The 15,645-nt window shown below is 45.0% G+C and overlaps 1 protein-coding gene across 1 annotated transcript; it reads right to left on the bottom strand.

Moving 5' to 3' along the window:
• Positions 1–2,368: 2,368 nt before the first annotated feature.
• On the bottom strand, positions 2,369–14,546 carry LOC149445762 (integrator complex subunit 14-like). The gene is made up of 5 exons (XM_089653414.1): positions 14,404–14,546; positions 14,061–14,203; positions 9,790–9,882; positions 9,570–9,714; positions 2,369–6,177 (listed from the first exon to the last, which is right to left on the bottom strand). Exons 1-5 carry the CDS (start codon positions 14,409–14,411, stop codon positions 5,982–5,984), a joined length of 585 nt encoding a protein of 194 aa, XP_089509540.1. The 5' UTR covers positions 14,412–14,546; the 3' UTR covers positions 2,369–5,981.
• Between the last annotated feature and the right edge of the window lie 1,099 nt (positions 14,547–15,645).

Genomic DNA, 15,645 nt, shown 5'->3' with positions numbered 1-15,645 from the left:
ATTATGTTCTGAAGCGGTTGGTTTGACCTGGTCGGAACTTTTGAATATTATGTTCTGAAGCGGTTGGTTTGACCTGGTCGGAACCTTTGAATATTATGTTCTGAAGTGGTTGGTTTGACCTGGTCGGAACTTTTGAATATTATGTTCTGAAGTGGTTGGTTTGACCTGGTCGGAACTTTTGAAAAGTCTGCTATTAAAGCAGTTGTGCAGCTTAAATAAGAATGTGCTTTGTAATACCTATTGTGGAAAAAAAAAAAAGGTGTGCACCCTCCTGTACACTTTAGTGCAGCCTCTCTCAACCAGGGTTCCTTGGAACCCTAAAGCCTGGTACACGCTGTAATCTGGGCTGAACAAAAAAAAACTGAGGAGCTTGTGAGAAGTTCTTTGTACAATCGATGCGATGATAGTACCGCAATCTCCCCACTGAGCTATTGTTTTCAGAACACACACGATCAGCGCTCGCAGCCATTGGCTGAAAGCACTGATCGGATGTCAGTCGGCTACTGACTTTCCAGCATGCTCGTTCGACAGAAGCCATCTGTGACATCGGCTTCTGTCAAATAATGACTTGTACACACAGACCAAATGTCAGCTGTTATCTACTACTGTACCAGCTGATTTCAGCCAATATTCAACCTGGCTATATGGGGCTTTAGGTTCCACCAGAGCAGTGTTACTTATCCTTTTTACATTGAAGGGACCCCTGGAAAAAGTTGGAGATTTCGGGGAACCCATAAAGTAATGTTGAGATGTACAACTCACAGAACATTGGTTTGATCAGCAAGCTGTTGATATAACAGCAATTATTTTTTAAATAGTATTAAAAAATAGAATCAATATTAAAATATACATGTTTATTGTAAGACTTGTGCTTGCTTTTTTCTGAAAAAAAAAATGCTAAACTCTGGATAAAACTTGAGATAAGCAGAGTATGGGGGGGGGGGGGCAACAGAGCACACTACATGAGAGGCAGCAAGGCACATCACTTGGGAACAGTGCACACAGTGGGCCCCATTACATAGGATCAGGGCACCTGGGATCTGAGCACCTTACATAGGATCAGGGCACATGGTATCAAAGAACCTTACATGGGATCAGAGCACCTTACATAGGATCAAGGTACATGGGATCAAAGCACCTTACATGGGATCAGGGCACATGGGATCACAGCGCTTTAAATGGGATCAGGGTACATGAGATCACAGCAGCTTACATGGGATCATAGCACGTGGGATCACAGCACCTTACATGGGATCATAGCACATGGGATCACAGCACCTTACATGGGATCAAAGCACCTTACATGGGATCAGGGCACATGGGATCACAGCGCTTTAAATGGGATCAGGGTACATGGGATCAGATCACCTTAAATGGGATCAGGGCACATGGGATCAGAACGCTTTAAATGGGATCAGGGCACATGAAATCACAGCACCTTACATGGGATCATGGCACATGAGGTCAGAGCACCTTACATGGGATCAGGGCACCTTACATGGGATCAGAGCACCTTGCATGGGATCATGGCACATAGGATCAGGTCACCTTACATGGGACCAAAATACTTTACATGGGATTAGGGCACATGGGATCACAGCACCTTACATGGGATCACAGCACCGTGCATTGGATCATGGCACACAGAATCAAAGAGCCTTACATGGGATCATGGCACATGGGATCACAGCACTTCACATAGGATCAGGGCACCTTACAAGGAATCATAGCACCTTACATGAGATAAGGGCACTTTACATGGGATCAGAGCACTGCACATAGGATCAGGGCACCTTACATGGGATCAGAACACTGCACATGGGATCAGGGCACCTTACATGGGATCAGGGCACTGCACATGGGATCAGGGGATCTTGCATGAGATCAGAGCATCTTAAATTGGATAAGGGCACCTTACATAGGATCAGAGCACCTTACATGGGATCATGGCACTGTACATGAGATCATGGCACCTTACATGGGATTAGGGCACATGGGATCAAGGCACATGGGATTAGGGCATTTTACATGGGATCATGACATATTACATGGGATCAGAGCACTTTACTAGTGATGGGCCAAACACCCCCCCCTGTTCGTTTCACGGTTGAACATTCGAACCTAAGGAAAATTCAACTGTGACCTTCGAATCAGAGGGGACAATTCACTAGATAAGATACCACAGCAAATCGTAAGATACCGCACAGCTGCTAAAATACTGCATAAGTTATATTATTAAGCAATGCAGTATTTTAATATAGAAAACATTATTTAATGTTTCAGCTGTCAGCGGCATGACTAGTGCACCAGAGATAGGTTCATCCAGATCCCCCCCTTTTAATTATACTTAAAGAAAACATGACACCAATTTTGGAGTAAAATGGCCAACACGGCCTTTTATTAACAAACACATTTTAACACACCAACCATTCCTTATAACAGAAACATACAGAGTTGCTGTTGGTCTTCGAAGGCACCCCCCAAAAATGATCTGAAATGCACCTGCAGACAACCATATTACACAAGGCCTCCAGCCGCAACCAACCAGCTCAGAGACAACCATACCATCTGCAGTGCAGCACCACCACGTTCCAGTTAAACCTTGGTTAACTGGAATGTCCCCGGGCATCCCATACCATCGATGGGTCCCACACCATTATCTGTACCTCCAAGATAAGACCCGCCTCCAAAGACCAACAACCGCCCACGAAACTAAATAACCCCCCATTCCCCCCGAGAGGAACACAATACTCACTAAATAGGGAGAGCGGGAGGGAAGCTCTCTCACCAACGTCCAGCTCCGACTGACGCCCCCGACCAGGACACCCCACCGTAAGATGCAGAAGAGCCCACCCACGCTCTCCCTCTACCAACCAGCTCCCCAGGTATACTTTTCAAACCCCCTGGCACTATACTTAACCCTTTCTATTCTTCCTTCCCACTCTAGGCCTAGTCATGCCTGCCCTGCGCTAATTCTTTTTTCTTTTCCGCTACGGGCATTTCTTTGTCAATGTTTCAGCTGTCAGCGGCATTGTCCGGCAATTAAAATTTGTTTAAAAAAAACAGCGTAGGGTTCCCCCCTCCCCATGCATACCAAGCCCTTCAGGTCTGATATGGATTTTGAGGGGAACCCCCCACGCCAAAATAAAAAAAAAATGTGTGGGCATTCCTCCCAAAATCCATACCAGACCCTTATTCGACCATGCAGCCAGCAGGTCAGGAAAGGAAGGGGAACGAGTGATCGCCCTACCCCCGAACCATACCAGGCCACATGTCCTCAGCATGGTGGGGAGCTTTTGTGGGGACAAGGGGCCCCCCAGATCCCGGACCCCCTCTATGTAAATGAGTATGGGGTACAAGGTACCGCTGCTCATTCACAAAAAAAAGTGCAGTGTAAAAAATGACAGTAGACATTGTTTGACAAATTCTTTATTAAAAACAAAAATAAAAAAATGTCCCCCTGAAGTAGATCCAAGGTCAATCACGATGCCACCTTACATGGGATCGAAGCACCTTACATGGGACCAGGGCACCTTACATGGGATCGGAGCACCTTACATGGGATCTGACTAAAGACTGTTTTAAGCCTGCTGTGACTCCTTGTGGCTTCACAGCTGGCTCCCCACCACGAATGCACGAGCTGCACTGTGATCTGTGAGTGGTCCTGCAGCTTCCTAGGAACTTTGAACTGTCCCAGGAGACTGCAGGAGGTGAGGAGCGGGACAAATTTCCTCTGGGATCACCCAGGCAATGGCAGCAGAAGTGAGAGTGAGTACTTGTCAAAACCAAGTACCCACTCCCCCTTCCCCTTCCAAAATAAAACAGCTTTGCATTAGTGGCAGAGTAGGGAGGAAAGGAGTAGGAACAGCAAAACTTGCAAAACAGTTTACATCAAAATCAACATTTATTCCTTTAGTCTTCCTAGGACCAATGTTTTTTGAATCTTCAATCCATTACTATGTGTTTGTTTAGCACCATAGAGATTTAGAGAAGCCCAACTTGGGAAACATTGTCTGTAGCGCAACCCATCTCCACCTAAAAGAGCCCTGGAGAACACAAAGTGGTTCCATAGACTCTGCACCTCATCGGTGGGGGACTCCAGAAGAGGCTTGAGACTGCTCTGTGCAAAACCATTGCACAGAGAAGTTCAGTTTGACATTTTTTTATTAAAACAAACAAAAACAACATTTTTAGATCCAATTTTAACCAGTTGCCGACCAGCCACAGTACATATACAGCGGCAAAATCATGTATATATATATATACGTGATTATTATTATTATACAGGATTTATATATGTGGCTGCACATTTGCGTGCAATTAAAAAAACCGTGCTGAGTACGTGCGCCCCCAGCACACATGTCCGATACTCGCGGAAAGGTCCCGATCTCCTCTTGTGATCGGAACCTTTCCCGATCATGTGACAGCAAATCACGGCAGTCACATGACCCAAAAACCCCACCCGCCTCCCGGCTTCTGAAACCCTTAAAGGATCGGGAGGTGCCGGCACCAAGGAGTTAAGGTCCTGGAATAGCCTAGCCAGTCTCCAGACCTTAATCCTATGGAAAATTTATGGACGGAGATGAAACTTCCAGTTGCCAAGTGACAGCCAAGAAACCTGAAGGATTTAGAGATCATTAGATTAGCGTGGACCAAAATCCCCCCTGAGATGTGTGCAAACCTGGGAACCAACTACAAGAAACATCTTACCTCTTCTGTGCTTGCCAACAAGGGTTTCTCCACCAAGTATGTTTTGTTTGCGGATCAAATACTTATTTTGCTCACAGAACTGCGACTCAATTTATATCATTTGTATCATGTTTTTCCTGGATTTATGGTTAATATTCTGTCTCTGTCATTTAAAATACACTTCCGATAAAAAAAATTACAGACCTTTCATTTCTTTGTCAGTGGGCAAACTTTCAAAATCTGCAGGGGATCAAATCATTATTTTCCCCACTGTATTTACAAATTCAGATGCTAGAGGGCAACAGATCTCTACACTGGCACAGCAAATGCAAGATGTACAGAGGTGAAAGTTCAGTGCAAATGCAAATTAAAAGCAAATGCAAGAATGAGACACTTGAAAAAAGCATCAGTATCGTATTTGCCGGCGTATAAGACGACTGGGCGTATAAGACGACCCCCTACTTTTCCTGCTAAAATGTAGTGTTTGGGCTATACTCGCCATATAAGACTACCCCTCTTCCAATGCAAAACAGTGGGAGGAATAGTGCCCCATCATCGGTGTCAGTGGCAGAAATAGTGCCCCATCATTAGTATCAGTGGGGGAATAGGTGCCCCATCATTGGTATCAGTGGCAGGAATAGTGCCCCATCATTGGTATCAGTGGGAGGAATAGTGCCCCATCATCAGTATCAGTGGGGGGAATAATGCCCCATCATCAGTGTCAGTGGCAGGAATAGTGCCCCATCATTGGTATCAGTGGGGGGAATAGTGCCCCATCATTGGTATCAGTGGCAGGAATAGTGCCCCATCATCGGTGTCAGTGGCAGGAATAGTGCCCCATCATTGGTGTCAGTGGCAGGAATAGTGCCCCATCATTGGTGTCAGTGGCAGGAATAGTGCCCCATCATTGGTGTCAGTGGCAGGAATTTTTCGGACTGGAAGGGGGGGAAAGTGTCCGGACTGGAAGGGGGGGAAAGTGTCCGGACTGGAAGGGGGGGAAAGTGTCCGGACTGGAAGGGGCTGAAAGTGTCCGGACTGGAAGGGGCTGAAAGTGTCCGGACTGGAAGGGGCTGAAAGTGTCCGGACTGGAAGGGGCTGAAAGTGTCCGGACTGGAAGGGGCTGAAAGTGTCCGGAGTGGAAGGGGGGGAAAGTGTCCGGACTGGAAAGGGCTGAAAGTGTCCGGACTGGAAGGGGGGGAAAGTGTCCGGACTGGAAGGGGGGGGAAGTGTCCGGACTGGAAGGGGCTGAAAGTGTCCGGACTGGAAGTGGTTAAGAAAACGGCTCTATAGCCTCACAGACTGATTCTTAAAACGTGGGCAACTGAAATGTAACATCTTATTAGTTCCACTGTACCAGATATAGGCCCAAGCTGCGAGATTTTCCCCAACCAGGGTAAGGGCTCTGGTCCATGCTCAAACAAAGACATCATTAGATTGGATTTCTTCTTGCTGTCAGCTTGGGAGTACAGCATACCACACCAGTCATTCCTACAGAAGTAACGGGGCAAGAAAAAAACCAAAACAAAAAAAAAAACAAGGTTATTACCATCAAAGAGTTTATAGAATACTTATTTCGAGATGTATAACACACACACCAGCCATAAAACAGTATGACCAGCCACCTACTATTGGGTAGGTCCCCCTTTTGCCGCTAAAGCAGCCCTGACTTGTTGAGACATGGACTCCACTAGACAAAGCATCACTCTGCTTTCTCCAGCTTGCCTACTTCCTATACTGCATCCTGGTGCCATCTCTTCCCCAGGAAAGTGACACACACCTTGCCATCCACATGATATAACAAAAAAAACAAAAAACACGACTCATCAGACCAGGCCACCTTCTTCCATTGCTCCGTGGTCCAGTTCTGGGGTTCATGTGCCCATTGTAGGCACTTTTGGCTGTGGACACGGGTCATCACGGGCATCCTGACCGGTCTGCGGCTACACAGCCCCCATACACAACAATCTGCGATGCTCTGTGTGTTCTGACACCTTTCAATCAGAACCAACATTAACTTTTTCAGTAGTGTGAGCTCTAGTAGCTCTTCTATTGGACCAAACTACACAGGGCAGTCTTTGCCCCACCACGTGCATCAATGAGCCTTGGCCGCCGATGACACCGGTTTTCCTTCCTTGGACCACTTTTGTTTGGTCCTGACCCCTGCAGACTGGGAACATCACACAAGAGCTGCAATTTTGGAGTCGCACTGATCCAATCGTCTAGTCATTACAATTTAGCCCTTATCAAAGTTGCTCAAATCCTTATGCTTGCCCATTTTTCAAAAACACATTAACTTCAGGGACAACATGTTCACTTGCTGCCTAATCCATCCCACCCACTTTCTGGTGTCATAATGAGATAACCAATGTTATTTACTTTACCGGTCATTGGCCATTATGCTATGGCGTGTGTGCGCGTGCGTGTGTACTGACAGTAGGCAGCTGAAATCACCTGGTTGCGTCCTAGATGGACGATACATTTGTCCAAGGTTTCAGACTCCATGGGGATTTGTTCCACTGGGGGGGAAGTGCTGAGTCCTTCGGCACGGAGGTAATGAGCCCAGCTGAAGGTAGTGGGCTCATTAAGGCTGTTATAAAACTTCCCAGCCTGCTTAGGGAGTGGCTCCAACCTGGAACCAGATCTGTGCCTGAACTGACTCGGGAGCAACATATTATCTGTGTGCAGGGAGCCAAAAGCCTGTGTGGCTAGCCTCCAACTACCAGCGACTAGGTATAGCATCAGGCTGTACCTAGTGGATAGCTAGGGAAGCTGTTTGTACAGTAAGTAGTCAAGTTGGCCAGGATTTTATTTGATGTTTCTTTTTGGTTTGGCGTTTTCCTGTAAATATTGTAAATAAACTGCACCTTTTTGTTTTTTCACCTCCACTGCTGTTGTGCTGTGCCTGTGTTTGTGTGTTGTGCACCCATCCAGGGGGTCACCCCCCCCCCCGCTGCCGAGCGAACCCCATTACTATATATATATATATATATATATATATATATATATATATATACACACACACACACACATACATACATACATACATACATACATACATACAGGTGAAACTCAAAAGATTAGAATATCGTGCAAAAGTCCATTTATTTCAGTGCAGCAACTTAAAAGGTGAAACTAATATATGACATAGACTCATTACATGCAAAGCAAGATAGTTCAAGCCGTGATTTGTCATCATTGTGATGATTATGGCTTACAGCTCATGAAAACCCCAAATCCACAATCTCAGAAAATGAGAATATTGTGAAAAGGTGCAATATTCTCGGCTCAAAGTGTCCCACTCTAATCAGCTAATTAAGCCATAACACCTGCAAAGGGTTCCTGAGCCTTTAAATGGTCTCTCAGTCTGGTTCAGTAGGAATCACAATCATGGGAAAGACTGCTGACCTGACAGTTGTGCAGAAAACCATCATTGACACCCTCCATAAGGAGGGAAAGCCTCAAAAGGTAATTGCAAAAGAAGTTGGATGTTCCCAAAGTGCTGTATCAAAGCACATTAATAGAAAGTTATGTGGAAGGGAAAAGTGTGGAAGAAAAAGGTGCACAAGCAGCAGGGATGACCGCAGCCTGGAGAGGATTGTCATGAAAAGGCCATTCAAAAGTGTTGGGGACTTTCACAAGGAGTGGACTGAGGCTGGAGTCAGTGCATCAAGAGCCATCACACACAGACGGATCCTGGACATGGGCTTCAAATGTCGTATTCCTCTTGTCAAGCCGCTCCTGAACAACAAACGACGTCAGAAGCGTCTTACCTGGGCTAAAGAAAAACAGACCTGGTCTGTTGCTCAGTGGTCCAAAATCCTCTTTTCTGATGAGAGCAACTTTTGCATCTCATTTGGAAACCAATGACCCCGAGTATGGAGGAAGAATGGAGAGGCCCAAGGACCCAGAGTATGGAGGAAGAATGGAGAGGCCCAAGGACCCCGAGTATGGAGGAAGAATGGAGAGGCACACACTGCAAGATGCTTGAAGTCCAGTGTGAAGTTTCCATAGTCTGTGTTGATTTGGGGAGCCATGTCATCTGCTGGTGTTGGTCCACTGTGCTTCATTAAGTCCAGGGTCAACGCAGCCGTCTACCAGGAGATTTTGGAGCACTTCTAGCTTCCTTCCGCAGACGAGCTTTATGGGGATGCTGACTTCATTTTCCAGCAGGACTTGGCACCTGCCCACACTGCCAAAAGCACCAAAACCTGGTTCAATGACCGTGGGATTACTGTGCTTGATTGGCCAGCAAACTCGCCTAACCTGAACCCCATAGAGAATCTATGGGGCATTGCCAAGAGAAAGATGAGAGACATGAGACCGAACAATGCAGAAGAGCTGAAGGCCGCTATTGAAGCATCCTGGACTTCCATAACACCTCAGCAGTGCCACAGGCTGATAGCTTCCATGCCACGCCGCATTGAGGCAGTAATTGCTGCAAAAGGGGCCCAAACCAAGTACTGAGTACATATGCATGCTTCTACTTTTCAGAGGTCCAATATTGTTCTATGTACAATCCTTGTTTTATTGATTGCATGGAATATTCTCATTTTCTGAGATTGTGGATTTGGGGTTTTCATGAGCTGTAAGCCATAATCATCACAATGATGACAAATCACGGCTTGAACTATCTTGCTCTGCATGTAATGAGTCTCATATATTAGTTTCACCTTTTAAGTTGCTGCACTGAAATAAATGAACTTTTGCATGATATTCTAATTTTTCGTGTTTCACCTGTGTGTATATATATATATATATATATATATATATATATATATATACACACACACACACACATATATATATTAATATATATATATATATATTTATATACACACACATATCCATATACACATACATACATATACACACACACTTACCCCAACTGTACTAAGGCCACCATACCCTCCACCTTCAGGCTACCATGTAGAAGAACACAGAAATGTGGGATTTTTCCTGCTATCTGGCTGGCAGAATTCTCATCTTCTAAGTCATCCGTGATTCCGGCCCCAATATCATCACCCTCTATGAAGACATCAAATAATTAGCACATACACTTCCAACCTGACCCAGCTAAGCCACATCTCAGTAAATGCTCACCTTTATTAACAGCAATAGGTAGGACCAGGTGACGAGAAAGGACAGGAGGACTGGAGATGTCCGCAATGTCAATAAAGCCAATGATTTCCAGTTCTGAAGAAAGAATACCAACAAACTGAAAATACATGCTGAAAATTCACCCTTCTGGCTCATGCAATACTGGGAGTAAAAAAATATTTCTGTAAATTGAGTTCACCCAGCAACTATCTTAAACCTACTTTCAATCATTGCTCAATTCCTCTCCTGATTTGTATGGTCGGCGCCCTCCCCTTTCACAGCTATTAGCTTTCTCTGCCATCAATCATTTTGTTCCCAAGTGTTATATGAACAAAAGAGCACATCCTTGGCATCCTGGCTTAGGATATCAACCAGTAAATGGCACAGCTAAAGTCTTCCTCAAAGAAATTGCACTCCTCAAGTCTTCAAGGAGAAACATGCACGTCTAAAGGGTGTCCAGGGATGTGTTCTTTCATGTAATGTTTATAAAAGAAGATTCAAGGCAAAGTGCTGCAACCTTTACAATAGCCTGTTGGCCACTACCATCAAAAGACAGCAGTCAGACCCAGTGAAAACAGAATAACTTGACTGAAAAACATAATTGCATGTTGATCGGGAAGGGGGTGGACAGGGACATGGCAAGGAATCAGCTTTAACTTACTTTGGGAGCACCTGAATTTCTCATTATATTCTTTAACTTCTGCTAAGCTGGGAGGGATATGAGCAGCACTCTGAGTCAGTCAGACTATATTGCACAATGCCCTCAGTCTATCACTGGGAGTTTGCACATAGTAGAGGAGAGCGCAGAGAAATCCTCATCTGCAAGTCACTACTCCTTAAGACTGGTCGCAGGAATCGCATCTCTTCCCACATCCGCAACCACCCGCAGCCAAACCATGCTACTCTTACGAGACACCACGCATTTTAGGCCTGCAGCACGAGTGCGGATGCAGGAACCACAGGGACACCGCATGGTCAAAAAGACCATGAGCTGACCCTGCGGCCATGTTTTGTTGTACAGAAAACAGCCCGTAGTATTGTGAACCGAGCCTTGCTGTCAAAGTGCAGGCCAAGAAACATTCAAAGCCCCATAAAAGTGATCAGGCAGCTCTAGAACCTTTTATCTTAAAGCCCTTTAGCCCGGGGTTCACACTGATACAATGTGGAATTTGCAGCGTTTTCTGTGCGAATTCCGCACTGCATCAGAATCGCACCCCGTTCATGCGAACCGCTGCAGGTGTGTATGTTAAGTCAACAACACCACAAAACGCGGTGCGATGTGCAGAATCGGATCACATAGGTGTGAATACCCATGCAAGCCGATTCTAGTGCAGACCAAAAAAAAAAAAAAAGGGGTCCTGCACCTTTTTGGTGCGATGTGATTAGAGCCATACAAAACGTACGGCTCCGATCGCACCGCACACAAATCGCATGGGATTTGCACAGGAATGCAGTGCAGTGGGTCCACAGTGAGTATAACAAGCATGCTTTACTGCACATACAGACTGATTGTACTGTGGTGGGTTCAGTAACACTTTAACCTCTTCCCGCCCGGCCTATGGCCAAATGGCGACCGGCAAAAACCCTCACCTTTCCGGGTGGACGCCATATGGCATCCTTTCGGGCATGCGCAGTTTGCACGCCTGCAGAGTCGCGCAATCTGTCACCGGCCGTGTCGACCGATGACAGATCTGAGTACCGGCCCTGTTGCCGGTACCAAGTGACCTGCTGTGACCAATCACGGCAGGTCACATGACAGTTGTATACAATGGATGGCTTCATTCATGCCATCCATTGCATACTAGTGTGTCTAGTTGTGAATGGTCACAGTGATCACATGCACAAGCTGGGCCAATCACAGCCCAGCTGTGTCATGTGCTTAGCTGTGGCCAAATCACAGCTAAGCACAAAAAAACCCCCTGAATGAACCGATGTCATTCAGGTAAATGCTTGCTTATAGCAAAGTAATTCTTTGCTATAAGCAAATTGTGTAAAAAAAAAAAAATACTGATCACTTTCCCAAAGTAGAACAATGTTACTATGGTAACATTGTACTACTTTGGTCATAGTGAAATCTGAAAAAAAAATCTTAAAAAAAAAAAAAAAAAAAAAAAATAATAAAAAAGTTTTTTTAAAAATATATATATTTTTTTCATACTGTCACCAGTCAGTGTCCCTGATCACCGCCATGCCAGTTATATGATGACGCTGTACTGCACTGGTGACAGTATGTAAAAAACAAAAAGTGAACATTTTTTTAATTTTTTAATTTTCCGAAAAAAATTATGACAAAAAAAAATACAACTTTAAAAAACTCACCATTCCTCTTATGAAATACGTTGGGACTGTCTACTCTGCAAAAAGGGGTCATTTGGGGGATATCTGTACTGTTCTGACATTCTTGGACCTCAAGATATTAGATTGGCCATCAGTACTTCAGGATTGATCAAAATTCAGATCTATACCATAGTTTGTGAACTGTATAACTTTCCTAAAAACTAAAAAATACATCCTAATTTGGGTTATTTTCACCAAAGACATGGAGCAGAATACATCTCGGCCTAAATTTATGAAGAACAATTATTTATTTGCAAACTTTTATAACAGAAACAAAGAAAAACGTGTTTTTTTTTCAAAATTTTCGTGTCTTTTTGTTAATTTAGCAAAAAATAAAACCCCCAGCGGTGATTAAATACCACCAAAAGAAAGCTCTAGTTGTGTGAACAAAATGATAAAATTTTAGTTTGGGTACAATGTTGTATGACCGCGCAATTGTCATTCAAAATGTGAGAGCGCTGAAACCTGAAAACTGGCCTGGGCAGGAAGGGGGAAAAGTGCCCGGTATTGAAATGGTTAAGAAGCCGGTGCCTGGACCCAAAGCTGAATGAAGAATAGTCTCGGGGTGAGGATATCGCTGGATCCCTGGACAGGTAAGTGTCCTTATAATAAAAGGACATTATTTACAGTATTACAGTATTTGTAGCTGCTAACTTTTTTTTGGGGGGGGGGGGAGGCTTTAGAACCATTTAAAGTACACACTGTTGCTTTAACTAGTTGCCGACCGCAGATAGCCGAATGACGGCTTCACTGCGGCCGGCCAGTTCTGGGTGGACGTCATATGACGTCCCCCCAGAACGCGCTCTCCTGCGCGCCCCAGGGGGCGCGCACCCGGCGATCTCAGCGGCCTTTTACCACGTGATCAGCGGTGTCCAATGATACGCTGATCACAGGGAAATGCAAGTGCCGGTTCTCGGCTGCACTTTCCTCACGCTGTCAGATCGTGAGGAAAGTACTGCCGAGAACCGGCAGTTGTCACAGCGGGGATCGGCACCGATCATCAGGACACTGATGATCAGTGCCCTGATGATCGGTGCCCAGCAGTGCCACCCGCAAGTTCCGCCCACCTGTGCCCAGCAGTGCGCCCACTAGCTCCGCCCACCTGTGCCCAGCAGTGCGCCCACTAGCTCCGCCCACCTGTGCCCAGCAGTGCGCCCACTAGCTCCGCCCACCTGTGCCCAGCAGATCACCCACCTGTGTCCAGCAGTGCACCCACCTGTGCCACTCTGCAGTGTCACACACCTGTGCCCAGAAGTGCCACCTACCTGTGCCCAGAAGTGCCACCCACCTGTGCCCACCCACCAGTGCTGCCAGTCAGTGCCACCAGTCAGTGCCCAGGGGTTGTGCCAGTCAGTGCCGCCAGTCAGTGCCCAGCAGTGATGCCAGTCAGTGCCGTCTATCAGTACCCATCATCAGTGTCACCTATCAGTGCCGCCTATCAGTGCTGCATATTAGTGCCGCCTATCCGTGACACCTCATTAGTGCTGTCTATCAGTGCTGCCTATCCGTGCCACCTCATTAGTACTGCCTATCAGTGCCCTTTAGTGCTGCCTATCAGTGCCCATCAGTGCCTCCTATCAGTGCCCATCAGTGCTGCCTCATCAACGCACATCAGTGGAGAAAAAATACCTGTTTGAAAAATTTTATAATAGAAACAAAGAAAAAAATTTTTTTTTTCAAATTTTTTGCACTTTTTTTATTTATAGCGCAAAAAGTAAAGCGCCCAGTGGCAATTAAATACCACCAAAAGAAAGCTCTATTTGTGAGAAAAAAATGATCAAAATTTCATATGGGTACAATGTTGCATGACCGCGCAATTGTCAATCAAAGTGCGGCAGCGCTGAAAGCTGCAAATTGGCCTGGTAAGGAAGGGGGTATAAGTGCCTGGTAGGCAAGTGGTTAATACAGACAGTAAACACCATATGACATGCCTCTACCTGTACTTAAAGATTTAGGAATTGGATCGGTCTCTTCATCTATGACAACAGATTCCGGCCTGGGGAAGACCTGGACATCAGAGGACAGGTTCCCACACTTCAGCACTGCATGGAACGGAGTGTACGCCACATCAATAAGTTTCCTGTAGGAGAAAAATGTTGTTTTACGTGGAATTAACTAAAAAAACGTCAGTTAGGAAGAGAAATCTGTCATGCTAAAAACTCAGAGCCAGCTATACACTATAATCCTCTCACATGACAACTAATCTCTAACAAGCCCGGCAATATCCGGCAGTAAATTAACTAGAGACAGACTCCATGCAGGGCAGGCGAGCTCACTTACCCGAACATGGACTGGACATTCTTTAAGCACAGGGGCCCATCGATGGTAAAGATCTGACCCTCCCCATTATTGAGGTCAATAAGTCTTTCCAGAGTATCCAAGGAATCGGAGCTCTGCAGCTGAGGGGGTGGGGGGGGACAAGAGGACAAAGAAAAGGAAATGCAATGAACACATCGTCATATATTCATAAAAAGCGTAAATTCACCCAAAAACATTCTCTCTTTATATTAGGAGAGAACGGGGGGATTACAACCACCTGCCGGGGTTAACTGCTAACCAGAGCTCTAGTTTCTCTTTTTTTTTCTCATAAGGAAGTGAAGGAAAGTCTGCAACAAGGACACAAAGGCAATATAAAGATGGCAGGAGGACCAGCCTTCCCCTATTCTACTAAAACAAAAAAAAAACATAAAAAAAACCCCAAAACAAATAAACAAAAAAAAACAAAAACAGAAAAAAAAACCCCCACTGTTTGTATTGCGGTAGATTATCCACTTAAGCTCCAGAGGGTTTTACCCCCTTCATGACCAGGCCACTTTTTGCTATTCTGGACTGTGCTACTTTAACTGGTAATTGCGCTGTCACGCAACACTGTACCCAAATGGAATTTATATAATTTCACATTTTTTTGGTTGTATGTTATCACCATTTGGTTTTTATTTGTTATATAGACAAAAAAAGGCTGAAAATTTTGAAGACAGACAATATATTTTACTTTTTGCTATTAACCACTTGAGCCCCAGAGGATTTACCCCCCTTAATGACCACGCCTTTTTTTGCTGTTTGGCGCTGCACTAATTCAAATGATAATTGCGCGGTCATGCAATGCTGTACCCAAACGAAATTTACGTCCTTTATTTCACACAAATAGAGCTTTCTTTTGGTGGTATTTGATCACCTGTGCGCTTTTTATTTTTTGCACTATAATAAAAAAAAATACGAAAATTTTGAAAAAAAAACAATATTTTCTACTTTAAGCTATAAAAAATATATCATAAACTCAAAGTTAGTCATACATTTAAGCCAAAATGTATTCTGCTACATGTTTTTGGTAAAAAAAATCCCATGCATTAGCGGGCAAACTGGCGCTATCTAGGAGGGGTGCTAACACTATCGGAAGTCACCAGTGACACTAATACAGTGATCAGTAAAAATCTGTTCACTGTAATCAATGACACTGGTGACAGGGCAGTGAAGGGGTTAACTGGGGGGGGGGGAGGGGGGCGATCAAGGGGTTAAATGGGA

This window comes from Staurois parvus, unplaced genomic scaffold (genome assembly GCF_062004578.1).
Source record: "Staurois parvus isolate SC_StPar_1 unplaced genomic scaffold, SC_StPar_1.0 ptg000711l, whole genome shotgun sequence".
NCBI classification, from domain to species: Eukaryota; Metazoa; Chordata; class Amphibia; order Anura; family Ranidae; genus Staurois; species Staurois parvus.
This window is presented reverse-complemented; position numbering and strand designations above follow the sequence as displayed.

Bases quoted from the DNA above. Each gene is read 5' to 3' on its own strand.
- LOC149445762 (XM_089653414.1), bottom strand. The intron at 9,883-14,060 runs GTAGAGGCATGT...TTCTTTCTTCAG, and splicing joins TCCTAAATCTTTAAGTACAG to AACTGGAAATCATTGGCTTT. The intron at 9,715-9,789 runs GTGAGCATTTAC...ATGTCTTCATAG, and splicing joins ACCTATTGCTGTTAATAAAG to AGGGTGATGATATTGGGGCC.